Source organism: Pseudozyma flocculosa, assembly GCF_000417875.1.
Source record: "Pseudozyma flocculosa PF-1 unplaced genomic scaffold scaffold00001, whole genome shotgun sequence".
NCBI classification, from domain to species: Eukaryota; Fungi; Basidiomycota; class Ustilaginomycetes; order Ustilaginales; family Ustilaginaceae; genus Pseudozyma; species Pseudozyma flocculosa.
Window position 1 is genome coordinate 948,535 of NW_006920869.1, and position 24,414 is coordinate 972,948.

At 63.5% G+C, this 24,414-nt stretch overlaps 10 protein-coding genes across 10 annotated transcripts; 6 read left to right on the top strand and 4 right to left on the bottom strand.

The window, feature by feature from the left end:
* Positions 1-2,129: 2,129 nt before the first annotated feature.
* Positions 2,130-4,729, top strand: PFL1_00340 (uncharacterized protein; the record flags this gene model as incomplete). The annotated part of the gene is made up of 2 exons (XM_007877836.1): positions 2,130-4,646; positions 4,718-4,729. 2 exons carry the CDS (start codon positions 2,130-2,132, stop codon positions 4,727-4,729), a joined length of 2,529 nt encoding a protein of 842 aa, XP_007876027.1.
* Positions 4,730-5,295: 566 nt separating this feature from the next.
* On the top strand, positions 5,296-7,350 carry PFL1_00341 (uncharacterized protein; the record flags this gene model as incomplete). The annotated part of the gene is made up of 2 exons (XM_007877837.1): positions 5,296-6,009; positions 6,130-7,350. The coding sequence occupies 2 exons, from the start codon at positions 5,296-5,298 to the stop codon at positions 7,348-7,350; spliced, it is 1,935 nt and encodes a 644-aa protein (XP_007876028.1).
* Positions 7,351-7,470: 120 nt separating this feature from the next.
* PFL1_00342 (uncharacterized protein) lies at positions 7,471-8,967 on the bottom strand (the record flags this gene model as incomplete). The annotated part of the gene is made up of 1 exon (XM_007877838.1): positions 7,471-8,967. The coding sequence occupies one exon, from the start codon at positions 8,965-8,967 to the stop codon at positions 7,471-7,473; it is 1,497 nt and encodes a 498-aa protein (XP_007876029.1).
* Positions 8,968-9,336: 369 nt separating this feature from the next.
* On the top strand, positions 9,337-11,229 carry PFL1_00343 (uncharacterized protein; the record flags this gene model as incomplete). The annotated part of the gene is made up of 2 exons (XM_007877839.1): positions 9,337-9,818; positions 9,903-11,229. 2 exons carry the CDS (start codon positions 9,337-9,339, stop codon positions 11,227-11,229), a joined length of 1,809 nt encoding a protein of 602 aa, XP_007876030.1.
* A 319-nt stretch (positions 11,230-11,548) lies between these two features.
* On the bottom strand, positions 11,549-13,123 carry PFL1_00344 (uncharacterized protein; the record flags this gene model as incomplete). The annotated part of the gene is made up of 2 exons (XM_007877840.1): positions 11,549-12,316; positions 12,395-13,123. The coding sequence occupies 2 exons, from the start codon at positions 13,121-13,123 to the stop codon at positions 11,549-11,551; spliced, it is 1,497 nt and encodes a 498-aa protein (XP_007876031.1).
* Positions 13,124-14,139: 1,016 nt separating this feature from the next.
* PFL1_00345 (uncharacterized protein) lies at positions 14,140-16,482 on the top strand (the record flags this gene model as incomplete). The annotated part of the gene is made up of 3 exons (XM_007877841.1): positions 14,140-14,479; positions 14,601-16,153; positions 16,270-16,482. 3 exons carry the CDS (start codon positions 14,140-14,142, stop codon positions 16,480-16,482), a joined length of 2,106 nt encoding a protein of 701 aa, XP_007876032.1.
* A 314-nt stretch (positions 16,483-16,796) lies between these two features.
* PFL1_00346 (uncharacterized protein) lies at positions 16,797-17,560 on the top strand (the record flags this gene model as incomplete). Its single annotated transcript, XM_007877842.1, has 2 exons — positions 16,797-17,170; positions 17,305-17,560. 2 exons carry the CDS (start codon positions 16,797-16,799, stop codon positions 17,558-17,560), a joined length of 630 nt encoding a protein of 209 aa, XP_007876033.1.
* Positions 17,561-17,703: 143 nt separating this feature from the next.
* On the bottom strand, positions 17,704-19,569 carry PFL1_00347 (uncharacterized protein; the record flags this gene model as incomplete). Its single annotated transcript, XM_007877843.1, has 5 exons — positions 17,704-17,805; positions 17,910-17,959; positions 18,041-18,715; positions 18,809-19,372; positions 19,485-19,569. The coding sequence occupies 5 exons, from the start codon at positions 19,567-19,569 to the stop codon at positions 17,704-17,706; spliced, it is 1,476 nt and encodes a 491-aa protein (XP_007876034.1).
* A 265-nt stretch (positions 19,570-19,834) lies between these two features.
* PFL1_00348 (uncharacterized protein) lies at positions 19,835-21,017 on the top strand (the record flags this gene model as incomplete). Its single annotated transcript, XM_007877844.1, has 7 exons — positions 19,835-19,901; positions 19,998-20,215; positions 20,325-20,383; positions 20,477-20,525; positions 20,607-20,734; positions 20,828-20,880; positions 20,968-21,017. 7 exons carry the CDS (start codon positions 19,835-19,837, stop codon positions 21,015-21,017), a joined length of 624 nt encoding a protein of 207 aa, XP_007876035.1.
* A 190-nt stretch (positions 21,018-21,207) lies between these two features.
* Positions 21,208-23,171, bottom strand: PFL1_00349 (uncharacterized protein; the record flags this gene model as incomplete). The annotated part of the gene is made up of 4 exons (XM_007877845.1): positions 21,208-21,656; positions 21,773-22,091; positions 22,199-22,768; positions 22,869-23,171. The coding sequence occupies 4 exons, from the start codon at positions 23,169-23,171 to the stop codon at positions 21,208-21,210; spliced, it is 1,641 nt and encodes a 546-aa protein (XP_007876036.1).
* Positions 23,172-24,414: the final 1,243 nt, after the last annotated feature.

Consider the following 24,414-nt stretch of genomic DNA (forward strand, 5'->3'; position numbering starts at 1 on the left):
TACGCCTCTGCAGTTCGGGTCCCATTCCGCGATTGTCAATTTGGCCTCGTTCATCCGTCTGATCAGCAGAAGGTCCCACCGTCATGAGTGCAGCAGAATCGAGGCTCCGGTGTTGACAAACATACAAGACTGGCACGCCTACAGACACCAGCCTCTCAGCTGTGAATGTGTGAGCCTTTGAGGCCGATGCCGAGGCCAGACAGACAAGACAATACACCAGGCAGCAAAGCCGATCTCTCGAGTAAAATGGGACGCCATTGATCTACAAGACCTGAGAAGCTGGCTGCATCCCTGCCGAGAGTGTCATCAATTAATCTGCAAGATGCTCACACTTCGACGCATCTGCAAAGCGCCAGGGTAGACAGGCAGACGTTGCAGAGGCTCACACATGAAATGTCGAGCTGGATGAGTTGGACGCGGACGATAGGGCCGGGAGCTCGGGTACAAAAGAGACGCGGAAAAGCGGAAAAGCGGAAAGGGGAAAGGGGAAAGGGGAAAGGGGAAAGGGGAAAGGGGAAAGGGGAAAGGGGAAAGGGGAAGGCTAGAGAGGCGGTGAGCAAGAGGGAGCCATGAATGAGAGAGGCAGGCGTAGAGAGGAGCGCCTCCATTCGGAGGGCAGGGGTTGCCTGAGCTAGCTGATTGCGTTTAGGAGTGTCTATCCCTGCCGCCAGACCACTCTGGTCAACAGGGGGACTGCTCCCGCTTCAGGATCGTGGGCGCAATCGCCAAAAGGAACGACAGCGGTACAGGCCCGAAGGCCGTTTCCACCGACTTCTGTGGGGTGAGGCGAACTGAATCGCCTGCTTGGCCTCGTGGGGCCAATAGGCTGCAGACCGGGGGAAGAGTTGTCGAGGTCAGCAAGCGGAAAAGTCGCGAGAGCCAGGGCGTCGGACCGAGACCGAGACTCACCTCGGCAGAGTGGGGATGGGGTCAGAAGGGCATGGCGAGGAAGACTTGGACCGACACAGGGACAGTCATGAACTTGTGGAGTGCCGTGGCCGTGGAGCATTGCTGGCCAGTAGACGCATAGGACGGGCCCTCTCGGATGGGCAGAGTGGGGAGGCGTCACTGCGTCGGTGGCAAAGAGGAGGGTCGTGATAGGAGCGTCGTTGATGGTCAGAGCGGCCGTGGCGCGAGCAGCCGAGGCAGTTGCAGACGAGTGTCAAGGGTGAGGACGTACCATAGTGCGCGGCGCAGCAGGAATCGAAGCCAGGAGCAGGAGGACAAATGCCCGTTGGACGGGGATGTCGACCGGCTTGGAACGGGGTCGGCCGGCCTGGGGAAGAGAAGGGGTCGGCCGCTCGGAGAGGAGGAGGTGGTCGACCGGCTTGAGGATGAGGAGGTGGTCGACCGGCTTGAGGGCGAAGGGATCGGTGGAGGAAGAGAGGAGAGGGGCCGGGGGACAGAAGGAGCGGTATATATACCTTTGCTGGTCGGGCGACGGCCGTGCCACCCAGCGGAGCAGACAGGCGGGCCGCCTGCGGGAGAGGGCGAGCAAGCCAGCAGGCACTCGAGCACAGGCGTGCGTGCAGGCATACAGGCAGGCCGACCGAGGGCGGGCAGGCTAGCGTGGACGCACGCAAATTCGCGAAAAATCGGTCTGGTCCCACCGAGCAAGTCAGCTCCCTGCCTTGCCTAGAAGAGCTCGCCTCTGGCCATGTGCCCGATGGACCGTCCGAGCTCGACGCAGGCAGGCTGGTTGGCCAGCTAGGCTGGGCTGCGAAGTTTGTGCACGCCGGGGACGGCGCACGGAAAAAAAAAGAGCGCCGCAGTAGGTGGCGTGGCCCTCGTCGAAGGAGGCCACCGCACCTGCGACGTCTCTGGACGGTGCGGTCCATCTTTTCCACCTCTGGAGGGCGAGGCTGGCTTGATTCGGTGAGCCTGGCTTGCAGGCTGGCCGCCGAGCTCGGCCCCGCGCTTGGCCTGGCCCGCCCTTGAACGCGCAGTCAGGCTTGCGCAGCCCTGCCCGGCGCCGCCTCGCCCAGCCTCGCCCGGGGCACGCACCGCTCGCCACGCTTGCAGCCAGACTCACTCTCGACCTCGGAGCTGGCCTTTGCATCGGACGTCCATGTAGCCCGGCATCGTCTCTCTGTCTCTCACCCGTCCATAGCGCTCCTGCATCGCCAAGCATGACCCACTACAGGCCCAAAGCCGACCTTTCGCAGCGCTTTGTCCATGCGGGCAAGCGCAAGCGCGACACCTCGCCCGGCCCAGCACCTCGGCGCCAGCGCACCCTCATCGTGCCCGGAGAGGGCCGTGACCGTCCTCGCTCTCCCGTCATGCCCGAAGAGCCTATGCCCCTTGCCGACTTTCGCAGCGTTGCCAAGCCGACAGGAGCTGCTCCGACGACATCGACAAGGCCTACGTCGAGCGCATCGCAGGCCAGCAGCATCTCACGGACCGATCCCGGCGCGCCAGAAATCAGACAGCCCTCACCGGCACTCGCGTCGCTGCCACCGAGGCCCCAGTCGAGCATCTCGGCGGCTCGACGTGCAGGCCCCATCGACGGTGACACTCTGGCAAAGAGGCCGCCGGCGCCGCTGCCGTCGTCCCTCCCTTCAAAGCCCCAGACGCGCTGCCACATGCATGCGCAGACCGCTCCCGGCGGCGCTGCCGCCGTGGCGGCAGGTCAGTTGGCGTTCGGAACGTCGGCACAGTCCTCACTGCCACAGCCAGATGCTCGACGCATCCCCCGCGATGGCGGATCAACGGCCGCGCAGACATCCGAGGCGGCTAAGGCGTCGTCCGTGTCGACGCTGCCGGCCAAGCCGCAGCTTCGCCCGGGCGGACCGCAGGCATCCACTCGTGCCGACATCAGCCGCACGCCACTGCAGCCCGTGTCGCCAAACTCGACGCCCCTCCCGAGGCCACAGGCAGGCGTCCCTGAGGCTCGACGCTCGACATCCACCGTCACAAAATCCCTCATCGTACCGAGATCCTGTCGCGCAAATAGCGGGGTCACAGCACAGCAGGCCGCATCACCAAGCTCGACACTGCTTCCAAGGCCGCAGGCAGGCGTCTCGGAGGCTCGACCCACCACGTCGACGGTCAGGACCCCCATTGCATCGGCCAGCGCAAGCGCAGGCGAGGCTCGCGACGTTGTCGGCGGCGCGCCAACTTCAGCACAGCAGGATCCGCCGATCGCATCGCCACCCAACACATCCGAGCCGAGCAGTGCCAAGACCAAGGCCACTGAGGGCAGCAATGAGGAGCCAAAGCGAGACCCCTGGTGGACAAAGTTTGTCGGCCGCCTCGACGCTTTCCTTCCAAGCGTCCACGGGACTGCACACCTCCCCTACAAGCCAGAGACCGCACCCCCTCGTCCAAGGCGCCGCCATCTCTCGAACGTTGATCCGAAGAGCGGAAAGAAGAGGACATGGTACCAAGCTACGCAGATGCGCCTTGCAGCACCCAAGAAGGCCTTCTCGTTGCCAGACGTCGTCATCAAAGCCATCGAAGCAGCCGCTGCGCAGCCCCTCAAGCGCTCAAATTACAAAGGCCACCGCCGCCGCATCTTTCCGACACCCTACCAGGAGTACAAGCTGCGCCTCGCGATCATCGCAATCAACCGTACCTACAATCTCGCCGTGACCTTCCTCCAAGAGCGATTCAGCGAGGACTGGTACAAGAAGCGTCCGGGAGCACTCTTCGCCGAGTTCAACCCGATGCTGCAGGGACGCTTCGTCAACGCTGCGACCGTGTCGGACGAATGCAGGGGGCTCCTCAAAGATGCGCCGGCCTGCACGAGGAAGTTCGCGGTCCACCAAGCTATCAAAGCCTTCGAGAACGGGATCAAGACTTGCAAGCCCTTCAAGGTTGCGCTCCGAGAGCTCGTTCGTGGGTACGGTACAATCCACGTACAGAAGGAGCGCGTGAACAGTGAGAAGGGCACATTCTACACCACCTACTTTGACGGAGAGATCAAGGGGCTTCGAGGGCTCAAGCTTCCGCACGACACAACAATCATCGAGCGAAACGAGAAGTTCTACATCAACGTGATCTCTGACCGCCATCCGCTCGAGCTTCCGCGCCTCAACAAGGACGACAAGATCTGTTCGATCGATCCCGGAGTCCGAACCTTCGCCACAGTGTACGATCCGCACGGACAGCGAGTTGTCGAGGTTGGCGCTGGTGACTTTGCCAGGGTCTGGCGTCTCTCGAGGCACATCGATCGCATGGTCAGGCGACTCAAGCACCTTGACAAGAAGCGCTGGATCAGGATGGTCAAGGCGATTCACCGCGCGCGTGACCGTGTCAAGAATCTGGTCTCCGAGGTCCACCGGAAGCTGGCAAGCTGGCTCGTGAGCAACTTCAACATCGTCCAGCTCCCGCCCTTTAACTCCACCAGGATGAGTGCACGAGCGAAGCGCAGGATCAGCAGGTCGACCGTCCGCTCACTGCTGACCTGGGGCCACGGGCGCTTCAGGCAGCACCTTCTGGAGCAGGCACGCGCCTCAGGCATCCGAGTCGTTATCGCCGACGAGAGTTACACGACGCAAGCCTGCTCCCAGTGTGGCGAGCTCAAGAAGATAGGGGGCTCAAAATTCCGTCGTTGCCCCTGCGGCCTCAACGCCGACCGAGATGCCAATGGGGCTCGTAACATCATGCTCAAGTTCCTCATCGAGGTGCTCTTCCAGAACGAAAGGGTGAGTCTGCAGGGTCTTCCCCCCTGACGGAACTCGAAATGCTCAAGACTGACTCGACTCTCGCTCTGAAGCCCAAGGACTGAGGCGCAGGCACACAGGGTCGCAGAAAATCGCTGGAGAATCCTCTGACAGGACGAGCTAGCTTTTCGTCTGTACAATCGACTTTCTGTGATGGAGCTCTGGAAGCCGCGAGCGAGGATGAGGGCACGTCGAATAGCAGCTTTGACACGATGAGCCCGACGTCGAATGTGGCGTTCGACCTGGATGGACTCCGCTCGTCGAATGCCACATTCGACCCCCGCGCGCCGGCTGCCGGGCCAAGGGCCTCCACTTTTCTGGTGAAGTGCCGTGCGAGTCAGCCAAAGCTAGCCCCCCCGGGGAGAACACGCCCGTTGAAAATTGCAAATATAAAACGCCATTACAAAAGCTTGCTATTGCAGCATGCCCCGCTCCCACCGGGCCGAGCTTTCAGCCGAGTTCCGCTTCCTTCTCTCCACCACCACTAGCAACCTTCATCTCTCCCACTCTCTCCACCCTCCGCACCCTCTCCCACCCTCTTCACCCTCTCCGCCCTCTCCACACTCGCCCGCTTGCAGCAGCAAGCCTTCCCGGGACGCCTCCGCCTCCATCCACCGACTCTGCCCGCAGGATGTCGGAGCACGCCTCTGAAGCTGGTCCGAGCACGGCCCCACGACGGCGACGCAGCGCCTCGTCGTCGTCGTCCTCTGCGGGGCGGCGGCGTTCTGGTCTGGTGCGCGCCCTTTCAGCGCAGAGCACGCGATCGGACTCGAGCAACGTCAGCAGCGGCAGTGCCAAGGTCGACTGGGACTCTGGCGATGCGTATGACTATGTTCAGGGCAACGACGAGATCAGCGCGTTTCTGCACTGCCCCATCTGCCTCGGTCCGTTCTACGAGCCGGTCGGGTCGGTGCGGTGCTCGCACACATTCTGCAAGCTGTGCATCACCACTGCCCTGGCTGAGGCGGGGCCCGATGGCGAGCAAGACGAGGGTGCGCCGTCGCGGTCGCGTGCGACGAGGTGCCCATCGTGCCGCACCGAGGTCGGGCTGGACGACTTTCGGCCGACGGCGCTGCTGATCAAGAACATGGTCGACACGCTCCTCGTCCGCTGTCCGAACCGCGCCAAGGGCTGCGGACACACCTGCGAGCGGCACCTGGTGCGCGGGCACGTGGCGCGCGAGTGCGAGTACGAGTACGTCGATGCGGATCTCCACCAGGGCAAGCGGTGCGGCTGCCGGGCCAAGGTCATGCGCAAGGACTGGCAGCGGCACGCGCTCGTCTGTCCAAAGAGAAAGGTCGACTGCGAGACGTGTCGCGAGCAGGTCCCTGCCGACGAGCTCGAGGTGAGTGCATGTCGCGGCGAGGGCCGCGATGCCCGTTGTACGACGGCCGATTGGCTGACCCGTGCGGCCCTTCTCCTCGACGAAAACCCCATCTTCTGCGGCTTTACTGCGACCGCACAGCGGCACTGCCAAACGTGCTCGCCCGAGCCGGCGTCGTGCTGGCACTGCGGGACGGAGTCGACGCGGAGCAGGTTGCCGCTGCACCTCGACGAGTGCCCGGAGCTTCCCGTGCCTTGTCGGCACGCACAATTCGGGTGCGACTGGCGAGGTCCGCGCTGGCAGCTCGAGGCCGAGGCGGAAACGACCGCCGACGCTTCGATCTACCACCTCACCTCCTGCCGCTACGAACCGCTCAAGGCCTTTTTCACCATCTTTGCGCGGCAGACGTCGGAGCTGCGGCGAGAAAACGACTCGCTGCGGCAGAGGCTGCAAGAGGTCGAAGGGAGGCAGCGGTCCTGCGATCGGAGGGTCGACGACTGCGTCCACAGCCTGGGCAGCTGGTACCGGCCCGCCGAGCAGGCATCCGACCATGGCGACGTTGCACCCGCTCTGACATTGCAAGGTCTTCATCGCTTTGACCTCGACGGCGGCGGACACGGGGCTGGACCAAGGCCGCCGCAACATGGCTCGTCGGCGACTTCCGCGCCAGATCAGCCGGTCCCGACGCTCGAGGATCGTCGATCGACGACGGAATCTGCTGCGACCTTGCGTTGGCCCTCGCCCATGTTCGCCGGCACCGGCAGCGGCCGGACGACTGCACCGGCCACTGACCACCGCACGACACCCGTCTATTCGCCGCCGCCGACGTCCCGCTCGGCGCCATCTTCGACCAACATCGACATCCCGCCGCCGTCCCTTTTGTCGCCGCCGGACACCATGCCCCGGCACCCTGCATCGTCGCGCCATCCGCCGACGACGCCCCCGCTGGCCGAGACCACGTTGTCTGGCCTGCTGGCCTCGTTGCAGGACAGCATTGGCGCGCTCTTTGACGCCCTGACTTCCCTCGAGAGGCGGTACGAGGATTCGCATCTGACCGCGGTGAGCGCCAGCTTCGAGGCGGCGCGCGCGACAGAAGAGACGGCGAGCCTGCGCCACGTCGTGCACGCCGTCCGGATGCAGATCCATCAGATCCTCATGACGCAGCAGCGGGTGGCCCTCTTTTCTCCGCCCGCCTACGTCGGCCAGAACCAGGCCGAGGCGGCGTCTGCGGGGAGCGCGCCTCGAGGCTCCGCAAGCGAGGCCGCGCCCACGCCGTCGCATCCGGGGCCGCCGCCGCCGCCGGCCTGTAGTCCGCCCATGTTGGTGAGGAGGTGGGCAGGCTTCGACCAGACCAAACTCTGATCAGACAGCCGGATGGCGCCGCCAAGGCAGCCTGGACATTGTATTCTACCGCCTTGCCGTCTGACGACGTGGGACAAAGCTTGGCTGCTCGAGCTGTCGCGTCGCTGGGCATTGCACGGTTCAGCCTTCGATGACGAGGCAGCAGACGAGGGCGACGTCGTCGACCTTGCCGCCTGGAAAGTGGATGCCGTACCGCGCCGCCTCGCGTTCAAAGGGGCTCTGCTTGGTCTGCGAGTTCTGGCAGATCCTCGCGTACTCGACCAGGTTGGTGGCCAGCACCTCGACAAACTCCTGGTCCTCTTCGAGGCTGTCTTTCTTGGCCGACCCATCGGGCTGCCTTGCGACGTATTTTGCGTGATGCCGTTCCTTGATGAACCTGGCAAACTGCGGGATCTCGACGCGGGCGTCGACGTTGTCAAAGAGGCCGTCGGTGCCGACGATGACGAGGTCGCCGTGCTGCAGCTTGCACTCCCACGTGGCGGCGTCCTTTGGCAGGTTCGAGATGCTTCCCTCTTGCCGCATCTCGATGGGGAGCTTGGCGAGCTGGAGCGGCGTATTGAAGCCGAGCTGCTGCGGGGGGCTGGCGTAGAGGAGCCCTTGCTTGCCCTTGCCCTGCCGCAGCACGATGAAGCCCGAGTCTCCGAGGTTGGCGCTGCGCAGGATGCCCGAGGCGGCGTCGAGCGTCACGAGGCAGGCCGTCGCGCTGCCGGCCACCACCAGGGGCTCGTCGAGCACCTTGTCGAATGCCTCGGACAGGATGGCCTTGGGTGCCACGCCAGCGCCACCGAGCGCCGTTTCGGGATCTGCGCTCGACAGCTCGGCCTTTTTGGATGCGTAGTACATGAGCGACTGCGAGAAGAGCGACGGGTCGATGCCGCTCTCTGTCCAGCCTCCGACGCCGTCTGCGACGCCGATGGCCTTGTCGCCCGCCGCACCCATGTCGGTGCACAGCAGAGCATCCTCGCCCGCATCGCCGCCCTTGAGCAGGGCATCGCGCCACCTCCCCACGTCGCTATCCGCCGGAAAGCCGATCTTGGCCGCCTCCTTTGGCGAGGGTGCGGGCGATGAGCCGTCTTGCGAGTTGGAGCCGCCGCCTCGTTGCTGCTGCTGCTGCTGCTGCTGCTGCTGCTGCTGCTGCTGCTGCTGCTGCTGCTGCTGCTGCTGCTGCTGCTGCTGCTGCTGTAGGTCGTCCTCGGGGTGCCGAGGCTTTCCGGCAAAGGCGTAGGATGTGAGGAACTGGAAGGGAGCCTTTGAGCTGCGATTCGTCGATGTGGTCAGCGTGCGGCTGGACCCGACGCTGAGGTGCACCGTGTGCCACGGCCGCCGATCGAGGCCGAGGCGAGGGTCGCGGCCAGGAGCCGACGGCACCACGCTTGGAGCACAGCGCGCGCTGCTATACGAGGGGCATCGCAAAGGGCCCGAGGCTGGCGCACTACGGGACGGACCGGTGCCGAGGGTGGCCGTCGACAGAGTGGTGGATGCCAATGACGATGGCTGGAGCACTGCGGATGGGGCTGCGGGTGCGGGCCGTGCCTGCCGCTGCGACTGCTGCGAAGCAGGCACGAGCGGCTGCCGATGGGCCTGCGTCAGAGCCCGCTTGACCACGTATCTCTCCATGCTCCAAGGTAGTACGATGGTCTAGAGGTTGGCAGGAGGGTTGGTGGGTGGCAAGCGGACGAGGTAGACGTACGTGAGCAGGGTAGCTAGTAGAGTGGCTGGATGGACGGCGCCTTGTGGAGTGATGCAGGCCGAGGAATTTTGTGGGTCGCCTGGCCACGCCAAGTCCTGACACCGCCTCGGGCCCGCCTGGTCAGACCTAGCCTGACGTACGTATGTATGTAGGCCCTGCAGACAAAAGCAGGACGGCGACCGTGCACCCACCCACCCACCGCCCATCACCTTGCTTGCTTGCTGCTTTGTCTCCAACGCCCCACACGCTTAGCTTCCGCACAAGGCCGGGCAACGACATACGCAGTCCCGGCAACAATGACGGTCCGCGACGGCACCGCGCGGTCACCGTCGCGGTGGCGGCGCCTGCTCTCGCCCGCCTTGCATGTCCAGTGCATGCGGGCAGCGTGGGTGCTCCTCGTCTTCTACTACGAGCGCGTCGTCTTCGACCAAGCCGCCACCACCCATTGCCCGTGGCCCCGGATCGAGGCGGAAGCCAGCGCCACCGGCAGCTTTGACATTCTCGTCGTCACCGATCCCCAGATCATCGACGCCTTCACCTACCCGGACCTCCCCTTGCCTCGCGTCCTCTTCCCGATTGTCCGCCACTTTTCAGACCGCTATCTCAGAAACGCCTGGCGCAGCTTGATCCTCGATCCGTCCCGTTGGGCCAAGGACGAGCGGCCTGCCTCGCCAGTAACCCCGCGGTCGAGGCGGACGTCGAGACCTCGGCTTCCGGATGCCGTTGTCTGGATGGGCGACCTAACCGACGGTGGCCGACGGGAAATGGATCGCCAACAGTGAGTGCGGTGCGCTAGACCCCTTGAGCAGCAGTCAGACCGCGTTGATTGCTGAACCGCGGGGAACGGGAACGACGTCGACAGGTGGGGTCGTCTCCACGACCGTTTCGACTCCATGTTTGCGTTGCCCCGTCTGGAACCCGTGGACACGGCCTCGAGTGTCGACGGCGAGCGCCTGGTGCTCACCCGACGTCAGGCGGCGAGGGACGCGCTGCCGGTCTTCTACATGGCCGGCAATCACGACATCGGCCTGCCGAAAGCGCCCGGTCAGCTCGACACGAATCTGGCCAGCTCCAGCTCCCGCAGTCGGTTCATTGAGCGGTACGGCATCGATTCCGACGCTGCAGGCCACGCCGTCCGAGGTGCAGCCGCATCGACTCGACGCACCCTCAACGCCCGCATCGGTGTGTCGCTGCCCTCGACCTCTGGCGCTGATGCAGGCAGAACAACTCACGAGCTGGTTCTCGTCGACGCCGAGGCCCTCGTCGGCATGCAGAGGGCAGGTGGCGGGCCTTACGATACCCGTACGCCACCGGCCCATCAGGGGCAGCTCGATGGCCCTCTGCTCGACGAGGCACGGACGGCCTTTCCCGACACCTTTGACTTTATCGAGCGTATCGCCAATGAGTCGACATCGCCCGCCCGCATCCTGTTCAGCCACGTCCCGCTCCATCGGCCCGACGCTTCGCGCTGCAACCATCCCGTTGGCTCAACGCGTCATCGCGTCTTGCGCGAAGCCCCGCGGCCACTCCACCAGGACACTGATCGAGCTTCGACCTACCAGAACCTGCTGGGACCAGAGATATCGCATTGGCTCTTGGCCCAGATCGACCCAGTCGCCGTCTTCAGCGGGGACGATCACGACCATTGCGAGGCCACGCATCGGCGCGTCTCGGAGCGTCTGCGACAAGGGCCGGTCCAGGGCTTCGAGCCCGGCGAGATCCCGGAGCTGACCGTCAAGTCCCTCTCTATGACTGAAGGCGTTAGGCTGCCGGGTTTTGCTCGGCTCAGCCTCTTTACTCCACACTCCGGCGAGGGCCTTAGCGCGGCATACAGACCCTGCCTCATGCCCGATCAGATCGGCATCTGGACCCAAGTCTACGTTCCAGCGTTTCTGCTCAGTTTGGGCGTCCTCTTTGCCCTGCGCAATTTCTCCGGTCGGGGCCGGCTGCACGATCTTCTGCCTACCTCCTCCTCGATGGTTGGCCACAAGGAGGCGGACATGATGAGACGGTCGGCGCAGCGCAAAGCCAAGCGTAGGGATAGCCACGATGACGCCGAAGAAGGATTGCTTGGCGCGGTCCCTAGCGGTGCGAACGGGACCGCGGGCGGTAGTTGGCTGAAGGATCTGGGCGCCGTCTGCATCATCGCGATTCCCTTTTGGCTCGTCTTTCAGGCTGGCCTGTTGTAGGCCATAATTTTCCAAACGATGCATTGATCCCCTACGGCATCGCCGCCGGTCCGCCGCAGCGCCTCGTCCGCGAGCCATCCGATGACCCTGTCCCAAACCAACGCGAGCCGTTCGTGACCCTCGCGGGCCGTCACAGTAGCAAGCCTCGAGGTACGCGGCCATGCAATTGCCACGGCGGTATCCGTCATCTGGTCGCTTCAAGGCACTGAGTGGTCTACAGCTCGGATCGGGAGGGTATAAGTGGGGTTGCTGCTGCGGGACCAGTACGGACATCCTGCGCGCTGATGCCGCCGGGGTGCCAGACGCGCGGCTTCACTCGTCATGCCCAGATGGGGTCGATGATCTGCGGACCTTTGCCCACGGTGTGGACGCGGAAACCGATCTTCCTCAGCGTCTGCGCGTCGACGACGCCCCGACCGTCGAAGACGAAGGCCGGCTTCTTCATCGTGGCGTAGATGCCCCTCCACTCGTCCTCGGCCTTCTGGGCGAATTCGTCCCACTCGGTGCAAATCACCACCGCCTCGGCGTCTCTGCACGCTTCCTCGGGCGACGGGGCGATGGTGACCTGGGCACGCACTGCCTCAAAGTCGTCGACGACGCCCGGCTCCGTCAGGTCGAGCAGGATCTGCTCCCGCGGGACCTTTGGGTCGTAGATCGAGATGAAAGCCTTTTCCTGGCGGAACGACTTGCAGAGCGTGATGGCCGGCGCCTCGCGAGTGTCGCCCGTGTCCTTCTTGAATGCGAAGCCGAGGACCGCGACCTTTTTCATCGTGATGGTGTTGAAGAGCGTCTGGACGACCTTGCGGGCGAAGCGCGACTTCTGGTACTCGTTCATCAGGATGACCTGGTGCCAGTAGGCCGCCACCTCGGTCAGGCCCAGGGACTCGGAAAGGTAGACGAGGTTGAGGATGTCCTTTTGGAAGCAGGAACCGCCGAACCCAATCGAAGCCTTGAGGAACTTGGGGCCGATGCGTGCATCTAGTCCGCAGGCGTGCGCGACCTCGGACACGTCGGCACCCGTGGCCTCGCAGATGGCCGACAGCGAGTTGATGGACGAGATCCGCTGGGCAAGCAGCGCATTGGCGGCCTGTCGAGGGTGACGGAGGGACGAGGATCAGCTTCCAGTGGCTCCCGATCAGGCTTCCTCGGGCAGAATCGGACTCACCAGCTTGCTCAACTCGCTGGACCACAGCCCCGTCTCGTAGATCTTGCTACCGTCGACCCAATTTTCATAGACCTCCCTGAGCGCGTGAGCGGCCATCTTGCCCTCCCTCGTGTCGAGGCTTCCGATCAAGACCCGATCGGGGTTGTACAGGTCCCGGATCGCCGTCCCCTCGGCCAAAAACTCGGGGTTGGAGAGGATCTGGAAAGTGATCTGCTTGCCGTCCTCGGTCTCTGATGTGTTGGACTCGAGAATGGTGCGCATCGAAGCCGCGGTGCGACACGGCACCGTCGACTTCTCCACGATGATCTTGGACGAGGTTGCTACCGACGCGATGCGGCGCGTGCACGCCTCGACGTAGTGAAGGTCGGCCGCGAAGCCCTTGCCCACGCCGCTCGTCTTCGTGGGGGTGTTGACGCTGACAAAGATCAGGTCGGCCTCGCGGATGCCGGCGTCAATGTCGGTGCTGAAGAAGAGATTGCGGCCGCGGCACCGGCGAACGACGTCGTCAAGGCCCGGCTCAAAGACTGGCAGCTTTTCGGAGTTCCAGGCATCGATGCGGAGCGGGTTGACGTCGACGATAATGACCTTGATGTGTGGGCACTTTAGGGCAATGACCGAGCACGTTGGGCCCCCAACGTAGCCGGCTCCGATGCAGCAGATCGTCCGCACTCGCGAGGGCAGCGACTGCATGTCAGGGATGTAGATGGCGGAGTCCGGCGGTGACGACATGGCTATGGTGGTTGAGTGGGTCTTGGAGGAAGAGTTGCGCAGCAGTTGATGGATAAGATGACAGAAGGGCAAGAGGATCTGGTGGGCTGGCTCTTAAGAAGGGCGGCGCTTGGGAGAAACGGAACGGTGGCAAGGAGGGATCACAACATCAAAGACACCGGCTGGTGGCCCGCGGCCCGCGAGACCAGGCTGATCCACAAGAGGCCACGAGTCAGGGATCAAGTCGCGGCGAATGCAGGCCAGGGGCAAGCAGCCAGGACGTCGACTGGTGTGGGCTTGAATTCGCATCTAGCGCGGGGGCGACGAGTGGCATTCAAGGGTGCTGTCGCTGCTACCGATAGTACAACCAGTGCAGTCCACGTTTGCTCCAGGGCCGCGAGGGCAGGAACGGGCGGGTGAACAACGGGTTGGGCCAGCGATCCTTTGCCGACAGCTTCTTTTGGGGTGGAGAAGCTACTGTTCATGATTGCTTCACGGACTGTACCTGGGGTTCCACCGGTGGTAATAAATCGACCCAGACTGACTCCGTCGCCGGTGTCCTTCTTGCATTTTTGCTGCGTGCCAACGAAGGGAGAGCGAGGGTCTGGGGACGGCTTGGTCGGGGAAGAAGCTAAAGCTAAGGGAGGGTGGTGGTGGTGAACGTGGACCCTTGGGGCTGAGCACGTTGGCACCCTTGCCACCTGTCACGTTCCGCCCCTCTCGGTGCCGGGGCCGTCTCGGCATTGCCTCGGCAGCATGACTCGGTTCCGAAGACACGCTGCCGTGCCCGGCCCGCTTTCAGCGGGGATGAGCGGGCACCGGCAGGCCGTTGCATCCGAAACCCGGAGTGCCCCCTCCTCAGTCGTTGGCGGCCCGAGCGTCGCTGCGCAGCCACCTTTATCTTGCTCGCTGCTCGACCCAGCACTCTTCACCCGACATCCCGCCACCGATCGCATCGACTTGGATATCAATCGACCGCCTTTCAGGTCTACCGTCCCTCGCCTCCCCCATTTCATCCCCCGCCTTGACACGCAACCATGGTGTGGCCTTTCTCCGGATCCAAGAGGATCCACAACTACGACAAGATCCAGGCCCACCTCCAGGCTCGAGATCGCGCTCTGGCCCTGGCACTGCCCCCCTCTTCGACGGTCGGCAAGGACGAGATCGAAAAGAGCCTCAACGGCTCAGACGCCGGCGAGTATGTGCTCAACGGCATGGACATCAGCATCAAACCCCTCGATCGCCAGATTCTCGCCGCCGACTTCGCCTCAATCACAGGTGGGATCGAAACCAGGCGCTGGACGGCCGTCGATGTCCTCGCCGCATACATCCGCAGCGCCAGGCGAGCTCATATCCGCACAAACTGCATCACCGAAGGTAAGCCGATACGTCCTTTACCAGGTGGCGATCTGAATCGCCCCCGTCGTTGCCAGCGACAACAAGGCTCAACCTGTCCTCAACCTATCCGTGTCCTTTCTCGCCTGTCTTGGCTTGCTAGTCAACCTCGACCATGCCCTCGTGCGTGCGGCCGAGCTCGACAAGTACTTTGAGCAGACGGGCAAGCTGGTCGGCCCGCTTCACGGCGTGCCCATCTCGATCAAGGAACACTACAACATGAAGGGCGTGCCGCTTTCGCTCGGCTTCACATCCTGGTTTACCAAGCCGGCTCCAACCGAGTCGGCCTCAATCGTCCTGCTCGCCGAGCACCTTGGCGCTATCCCCTTTGTCAAGACAAACATCCCGCAGACGATGCTGGCGTTCGAGTGTCAGAACCCCGTCTTTGGCAGAACACTCAACCCATACTCGCCCCACCACAGCTGCGGTGGGTCCTCGGGCGGCGAGGCCGCGTTGATCGCCAGCGATGGATCGCCTGCGGGCGTCGGCTCCGACATTGGTGGAAGCCTGCGCATCCCCATCGGCTACTGCGGCCTCTACTCGCTCAAGCCGAGCGCCAATGTTTGGCCCATGGCAGGCAGCGCCGACTTTGCCAAGGGCTTCGAAGGCATCACGGCGGTACCAGGCCCCATCACCCGATCCGCTCAGGACCTTGAGGCCTTCCACTCTGCGATCGTCCAGGCTTTGCAGCCTCCCAGGCCCAGAGTGACTGCAGGCGATGCAGAGCAGGCTGGTGACGAGCTTGCCATCGCCACCGTCGAGCACGACAGGCTCATGAAACAGGTCGGCCTTGCCGGAACCATCCACAGCTCATACAATCCCACCTGGCTCCAGCCGCTCAAGGTCGCAGAGAAGCGCGGCACACCGCTCCGAGTCGGCTACTATTTCACCGATGGCTTCATCAAGACCACCCCGGCCTGCTACCGAGCGGTCAAGGAGTCGATCGAAGCCCTGCGAGCCAAGTACCCCAGCCAACAGGTCGAGCTGGTCGCCATCGCGCCCAAGGACGTCCAGCCCGTCGAGGGACTCGAGCACTTCCTCGGCCTCAGCTCGGCCGATGGCTACGACTACCTCACCGTGCCGCACCTGGGCAAGGACCGGGCTGATCCCGTCCTGATGCTGCCTCTCCTGCTGGCGAGGCTTCCAGTCTTTTTGAAGAGGATCATTGCCTTCATCGCGCGTTTTGTGCTGAGGGACGCGAGGATGGCGAGGCTGGTCCTGGCCGCGGGCAGGAGAAGCGCGAAGAAGTACTTCCAAGTCACCGAGAGCCGCACCAAGTTCTGCGACGCCTGGAAGAAGCGGGTGTGGGACGCTTACGAGCTCGACGCCATCATCTGCCCGGTCCAGGCCTCGCCGGCCGTGCCGCACGGCGGCGCGACCAACCTGGCGATGATGTGCATCGCCACGGCACTCTACAACATCCTCGACTGCGCCGTCGCCACCTTGCCCGTGACGCGAGTCAGCGCCGAGACCGACTCGCACCGGGCCGCCGACTTCAAGAACTCCGACACCGCCGAGGCCACGAGGAGCACCTACGACGAATGGTCGCAGGACCCAGAGCTCAAGAAATGCAGCCACCTCGTCAACTTTGAGCTGTACACGCAGGGTGTTTACGACGCCAAGAAAATGGCGGGACTGCCAGTCGGCGTGCAGGTGGTGAGTGGCTCTGCTGTCCGGAGTATCCTGCCCGAGCCGTCAGAAGATGGCGACGCCGACCCGCTGACGTTCGGGTTGTGTTCCAACTGGCCGTCTCCTCCTGCGCGCGCTTACAGGTGGCTCGACCGTATGAGGAGGAAAAGGCGATCGGCATCATGAGGCTGCTCGATGATGCTCTGCCTCCCGCCGCTCAGAGAGGAGGCGGCTGGGTCGACCAGGTCGACAGGAATGGTCGCGCGCTCGAAGGCGCCAAGGCCACCAAGGTTCGCTGCGCCGGTTTTGGCCCCGGCAGCTACACTGAGCAGGTGTATGGTCAGGCCAAGGCCTGAATACCCTTTGATCTGTCACGGAAGCCATTGTCAAGTCGCTATTCAGAGTCCCGTCTTTGGTATGAGCATCTCGTCTTCGATCCGCTGTCATCCCGGTGGCAATCAAAAGAAAGCTTGGGGCGTGCGATCGGGTCGCATGGTCGGATGCGCGGGCGCGCGTCCGTGCGTCGGCCCCGCTCTGTGCGTGCAGCGTGTGACCTGGCCGGCTTCTCCACTTTTTCCCCCTTCCCCCTTCCCTACCCCTCATTCATCGCACCTCCGTCCATTTCGAAGACCCCTGATCTGCACCACAGCATCCGCACACCCTCTGCACCATGCCGCGTCGATCCTCTTCGCTAACTTCGTCCGCCACTTCTGTCGCCTCGTCTTCGGCATCGAGCGATGGCCGTGACTCGTACAAGTCTCCGCTTTCGGCCCTGCCGGCGGTGCCCGACCTGCGCTTCGAGCAGTCCTACATCTCGACCATCCGCGGCTTCCTACACGAGACCGACAAAGAGCAGGCGCAGCAAGAAAAGAGCGAGGAGCTCGATGAGAAGCGCTCTTCGGGGCAGAGAGACGATGCCGAGGGCGAGGTCGAGGTCGGAGACGAGAGCAGCAGCGCAGCGCCCCAAAAACCACACCACCTGCAAAGGACCCGGGCAAGCGACGGCGAACGAGAGATCTGGATTGGCGCCCTAAGGGTCGAGTGGTGCGTGCTTGATGGCAAAGCGCTCCTCGGCGAGGCCGTTTCTGGACGGGAACGGCAGTGCGTGATCGACAATGCGATGTCAACCGAGACTGACCAGGCCCCATCTTTGCCCCGCCGAACCGTACGCATGCTAGGGTGCCGCTCCTCTACGTGACGATCCGCGATCAGGTTCTCTCCCCCCTTGTCCAGGGCGCCGTATGGGGCATCGGGTCTATCCTCCTCGGCAAGTTTAGCGCATTCGTCCGGACGGGCCTGCAGCAATCGAGAGAGCAGCGAAGCCGGCAGCCGTCGCAGGCAAGACAAGGGGCTGCGTCGACAACAACGAGCCGTCAGAGGTCAGGAGGACTGCTTGATGCTTTAGGTCTGACAGGGGCCAGGCGAAGGCCATAGCGCTCCGTTCCCATCGCCCCGTGCACAAGCCACAATGAGAACCGCCGACGCAAAGCATTCAAGATTGGCGGCGACGCTGCCCCCAATCCAACCCACGGGGAACGTCTCGGCCAACGAGGCTGACCGACACCGCACGCCTATAATTATGCCTCACCGACCTTCTTGATACCCTTGAGAGGCAGCTTGATACGCTCGTTGCGCCTCCAGAAGTCGACCAGGATCGAAGCCGTCTTGTCGGGAGCGTCCTGGAGCGGTGCAAATGACGATGTTTAGGTGACAGGGACAACCCGACGTTCGGCGGTTCAGCGGAGAGCCGCCTCGAAGGCACGGAATGTCCAGCGTCACTCACCTCCTGTAGGCAATGTCCGACATCGGGGATCACAGCAAGCTGGTACTTGCCTGTTTGGTGGGAGAATGCGGGGCCTTCCGAGCGTCAGCGATACACACCATTGCGGCACAGCTGCGGTCAAAGCCACCCACCTTGCATCTGTCCGATCATCAGCTCCTTGTCCAGCCGGTCAGTGCCGGCCAGGAGGAGCAGGCGGGCCGTCTTGACTCCAAGGAACCTCGACGAAAGACCCTGGAACCAGCTTCGCCAGTACGGTTCGGTGGCTAAGAGATCCGCTCTCCACTTGTAACGGAACCGTTGTGCCTCCTCGCCCTGACCGGGCTCTTGCGCCGCAGCGCCTTCGTGGTCCTGCAGGACCTCCATCGGCTCGCTGTCCGCCTGTCGAGTCCTAGCCACCTCGTCAGGCACATCAGTGTTACGCTCCACGAGCGGCGGCACGCTGACTCTGGCGCTGTCCGGGTTGGCGATCGTCTTGCTGTCGACATGCCACTCGATTGCCTGCTCGACGCTGTCGAAGCCACGCGGATGGCTCAGCACGATGGAACGCATCCCCTCGAGCGCGTCCATAGCGGTCCCCTCGACGACGTCCAGGACGGCCACGCCGGCGATGCGGGTGAAGCCAGAGCGGAACAGTTGCTCGCTCGCGGATACGACGACCGATCCGCCCATTGAGTGACCGACGAGGATCAGCGAAGGCATCTGGGAAGGGTCGGGAAACATGGCTTTCAGGAGAGAGACAAGGTCGCCGGTGAGCGTTGAGAGTGACATATCGAGGGGCATGCTGGTGTGGGGAAGCTTGGTGCGGCCTGCCAGATCGTTGATCCCGGAAGGAGGGCCCTTGGTCAGTGGAAGCATCCTCGATCGATCAGGAAGCCCGACAACAGTAGCCGCCAGCTCACCGTGTCCTCGGCAGTCGAAGGCAAGTACGCCGACTTGGCCCTCGGTGGTGCGGGTGATCTCGGCGGCGGTCAGGGCGTAGGAGAGCCCGCTGAAACCTGCTCCGTGGTGGAAGAGGAAGAGGGTACCGGGGCCGGCCGACTCGCCTCCGTCGTCATACTCTTCGTCGACCGTGGGAGGTGCCATGCTGGCTGCGCTGAGCGAGACATCTTGGAACGAGCCGGATGGTGGGGCGTTGGCATGGCGAGGTCCGCGCTGGCTGGGTGCCGGGTGACGCGGGCTGGGTCGGGGTGGTGTGTAGTAGACTCGGAACTTGGCGTGCGGGGCGTTGCTCTGCGTTGCTTGGACGGGCTCCGATTGGCAGAGGGGTACATCGACCTCGAGCGCCTGGTCAAAGTAGCCCTGTGCGGTGAGCGGGCTGAAGTCTTGCGGATTGCGATGGGTGCGGCGGCTCGTCTTTTCTTTGTGCGGTAGTAGGGCGGAGGATGATGAAGGACCTGGGAAGCTGTCGCGGGATTCGTCCTGCTCGTGGCGGTAGTTTGCGTCACTGTCGTCCTCGTCGTCTTCTGCTCGGTGTTGTTGCGGTGGCGTAGGAAGAAAGACGCCACGCAATCGAGCTGCGGGGTCAGCGGCAGCTCGTCGGGGCTGCCCAGAGGGCGGGATGAGGGGCCGACTCACCATGCAGCGGCTCTGCGGGCCATGGAGGGACTGGAGGAAGTTTGGTGAGCCTTGCTTTGAGGAGCGAGGATCTGAGGTCGCTCATGGTGTCTAACGTTGCTCCGCCGGGGTGGTGATGAAGAGTGAGGCAGTCGAGAGTCGTCGCTCCAAGGCCGGCCGTCGGTGGCGCGTGTGTGTGTGTGTGTGTGTGTGCAGGCTAACCAAGGCGCAGCTGTGTGGAGGCGAGCGTGTCTCTTTGTCTTTTGGAAGAAGTCCAAAGCGAGGAAGAGGGCCACGGAGCTCACCTCTGAGAAAAGCTCGCGGAAATCACACCAAATACATAGGTGCCGCGCCGCCCATTCCACCCCTTTATGGTCAATCCAACCACCACCACCCATCCATCTCAGGGGCCCCAATTCTCAACCATGACTACTCCGGGTAAGCACCGCATCGCACCGCATCGCACTGCGCCGAGGAAGCGCGCCGGCTGACGCCCCTCGTCACTCGCACTCGATACCTTCACCGCCTTCATAGCGCCGCTACTGGCCGCAGTCGGCCTTTGCTCCCTCACCGTCGGCTACTGGCTGGGAATGGGCCGATCCCTGCTGTCGTACAACGCCCAGTCCCGGTCCATCGCATCGCGCCGTGACCACGACTCGGACGACAGCGACCTCAGCGACTACGACGACGACGCAGCGGATCTGAGCGACAAGAAGCACACCACCCTCAACCCCAACGAGGAATGCAAGATGGTGAGCACCCAGCGCGACTCAACCCAGCGTCTGCACGAGCCAAGGCAGAGACGGACACAGAGGGACAGACACGGGAGCTGACACGCCCCATCCCCCACTGCCACGACAGGTCCTCCTCGTCAGGATGGATCTCAAGATGGAAAAGGGAAAGATTGCCGCCCAGTGCGGGTACGTCTCACCACCTCGCACACACGCACGTCATGGTCCGGGCCTGACCCACTCACGCCCTACCCTGCGCTGCAATTCCCCTCTGAACCACAGTCACGCCACGCTAGCAGCCTACAAGGCGGCCCTCAAACAGACGCCACAGGTGTGTGCCCCTTTGCCAGGAACGACGCCATCTTGCCACCCTGCATCTCTGATCGACCCCCTCGCTTCATTACCCACGCAGCTCGTCAAGCAATGGGAGCGCCTCGGCCAGGCAAAGGTGGCGCTCAAGTGCCCCGACGAGGCGACAATGAAGGGGCTCGAGGCCAAAGCCAGAAGTCTCGGCCTCGCGGCTCGTTCAATCATCGACGCGTGAGCCGCCCTTGCACCGCCGACCACCCGCCGCGCAGCGCGTCAAACTCACCCTGGTCCAGCGCCCCTGTTGCTTCCCTCTGCGCCCTGCAGAGGCAGAACGCAGATCGCACCAAACTCGAGGACCGTGCTGGGCATCGGACCGGGTAGGTACAAGCGGGATGGATCTGATCCGGCCTCGGGCCGCACACGTTGCTCATCGACATTGGCCTGCCCTCAACAACCCCAAGCAGCTCCCGTCTCGCTCGTCAACGAGATCACTGGTCACCTCAAGCTACTGTGACGCGGCCCACATGTCGGCATCGCGATCACGAGGCTTCGCCGCCATCCCCTGCAATGATCGATAAGATTAGAGGCACGTTGCCGCGGCGACGGGTCAGGCAAGAGCACCCACCCGAACGCCAACTCGAGGGACAGGTAGGATATATCGGCGGGCGACCAAGAAGATGGGTGACATGTCGACTCGGCAGACCCTACTGGACGGCGTTGATGACGTGTGGGTAACGGCTCCGGATCGCCTCGAACAGCTGCGGGTCGCGCTGGGCCATAAGGTGCGGGTCCTCTGCGAGGCAGACAAAGAAGGTGCTCACGCCCGACGCGATCGAACCGCTTCCGATGGCCATGGCAATGTTGAGGCCGAGGCCGAACGAGACGAGCAGGATGATGCTGTAGTAGCCAGAGTCCTGCTGAAGGTAGCTCGGGTTGACCTTCTGCTGGTAGATGTAGGCAAAGAGCGAGGTGAGCAGGCCGATGACAAAGGCCCCGCACGAAAAGACGATGTTGACGAGCGAATCGTTGACGAGGGCATCGATGCCGCGGTCGACGAGCAGCGTCCACGTCTCCTTGGCCGCCTTGATGTACTTGTTCCCGTACAGGGCGATGTTGATGTAGGCGTAGCGGTTGAAGAACTCGACCAGCGACTCTGTCGGTCCGAGGCGATGGCAAGAAGCGGGGAAGTGAACACGTGTCAGTAAGCCCTCCACGCGCGCGCGCCAGCTTGTCGATGGCCTGGGCAGGGAGACTTCGAGCTCTACGTACGGATGCAGGCGACGCAGCAGCTCGCGACGCACGCCAGAATGGTCCCGACCAGGTCGCCCTCGGCAGCCTGCTGCCTCTGTACCATGTTGAAGAACGCGCGCAGCAGGTCCAGCAGCGCGACAATGAGCGAGCCGAGGCAGATCGATCCGAAGCTGTAGGTCATCGTCCGGCGGAAGGCGCCCCATGCGACCTTGCCGGGCTTGGAGGCGTTGTAGTACCACGTGCCAAAGATGCCGGCGACGGTTGTGAAGGCGACATTCTTGATGACCTCCGAGATCCAGTAGTAGGCAAAGACGATGAAGACCATCAGGCCGATGACCTGTTCCGAGCACGTCAGTCATCGGGCGCCGATGCGGGGACGAAGACAGTCAGCTCGATGCTCGTCACTGTGCGACTGCGCGACACGAGAAGCTGCAGAAGACTGACCGAACTGTTGCTGGAGCTACTTCCGGCGGCAGCGCCCGACGGCTCGAAGCGCTGGTACATGGCCACGATTGTGTAGCTGACCCAGGCGGAAAAGGCCGTCTCGACGATCAAACCGGCGAGGGCGACGACGTAAACGCTCTTGTATTCGTCGGCGGCCCGGATGATGGTCTTGAGCAGGATTTTTGCGAGCGGGATGCGCTTGCGCATGAAAAAGTAGGCGACGACCGAGAGGACGGCAAAGACGGTGAAGATGATGGCGGCTGCGGTGGACCCGCGGACCCAGAGGTAGACGGCGTATGCGATGTTGGCAAGCGTGGTGAGGAGCAAAGTGGCCTCGAGGATGAAGGTGGTGAAGGTGCGGACGAGGAAGAGGTAGATGACCGAGAGGCCAAGGGCGACGCCGCAACAGAGGAGCCACATGATGGCCGTGGACCCGTTCAAGGTCGAGCTGGCATTGCCGTCGGACCCGACAGTCTCGTTGATGCCCGAGGTGGCGTAGCCGCGCAACGAGATGACCGACACGGCGACAAAGCCGGCAAAGACGGCGAGGAACAGGATGGCGAAGATGACCTGGGCGAGGATTCGGAGGCGCAGCGCCACAGTCGTCAGCGGTGCTCGGCGGGGCAACATCGACCGCCATTTGGGCCCGTGCTGTGTTCTGTCAACTCACGTCGTTCCACTTTGGCTTGGGATCGAGGCGCTGGCCCTCGAAGCCTTCAGGCTTGAGCGGCATCTTTGCGTCCGCGCCGTAGTAGGCCGACTGGGAGGGCCGGTGGTCCTGATTGTAGTAGCTATCCTGCGCGCCGTTGGGCTGGCCCTGGTAGCCGCCGGGTCCCTGGGCGGGGGCGTAGGAACCGGGCTGGTTCATCTGAGGAGGCGGAGGGTAGTAGCCGCCCTGCGGAGGCGGCTGCTGGGGCGGCGGGTAGAAGCCGCCCGGCTGCTGCTGCTGGCCGTAGGAGTAGGCTTGCGACATGGCTGCCAATCGAAGCACGGCAGGACGGCCGGCCAAGAAGAGGTCGAGGCTGGGGAGGATGCGAGGGGCGGAGGGATGGGGGTCAAGTCAAAGGAGCGTGGCTTGCGTGGAAATGAACGATGATGGTGATGGGGATGGGGATGACGAGCGAGGGCTACCGTCGGTCGTCCTACCTGGATGGGCAGAGCGAGAGGAGGGGACGCTGGGTAGTCAGCCATCGACGGTCGATCTTTATTTGTTGCTTGGTCGTCGTTGTTGTGCGGCCTGCCTGCGAAGCGCTCGCCAAGAGCCGCACCCGAGCCAGAATTGGCGTGCAGGCCGTACGTGTGGATGATATGATTTGCATGCAGGCAGGCTAGGCGTCCTGGCCTGCCTGCCGGCCATTCGGCGCACCGTCGCGCTCGTACAAATACGCATGTTCGGCACGCGCTGCTCGTGAAGAGCCGCCCTCGAGCCGCCGGCCCCTTTGCCTTGCCAATGCGCGACGAGGCTGCGTCAGTCGACTCGTACGGTCCGGTCCATACGCTCTGGACTTGGGCCTCGAGACGGCAATAGCAGTCAGTAAGAGTGCGCTGGTTGGCCGCCTGCCGAGCTAGGTCAAGTCCTCGACGGCAGCTTCTGGCAGGAAACAAAGAAAAGGCACGGCGCGCCAAGCCGGCGCCGTTGCGTGCCCACCGACGCGCTGGCTCAAGAGCGGCAGCCAAGAGGCAGGTAGTTAGGCAGGCCGGCATCCCGCTGCAGCCAAGAAGCGAAGATCAGGCCGCCGGGGACCCTATAGGCCAGGCCTGTCTCTGACCTCCTGCTCTACCCACCTGCTTGGCTCGGTGCGGTGTCCGGGCGCCCCGATCAGCCTGCAGCGTGGCGAGGCAGGCCCGATTGGTGGATCCGAATAGGGACGTGCCCCTCCACATCGTTGTCAGCGATCTGCGATGACTGAGCTGCGGTATTCAAACCTAGCTACACCGGCCTGCTGGCCAGCCGCCGCCTGCCTCGACGGTTGGGCTGCGTCGTGAGCCTGGCTTCCGTTGGACTCGCAAGGGCCCACGGTCGCCTGAGCAGCATCGTCCACCGAGGCGGAGCGACCCCTCCTCTCTCTCTCTCTCTCTCTCTCTCTCTCTCTCTCTCTCTCTCTCTCTCTCTCTCCACCTACCTACCTCCTACCTCCTACCTACCGTACCTACCGTCCGTACCGTACCTACCGTACTACGTTACCGTACCCGGTTACGACCGTCCGACCGTACCG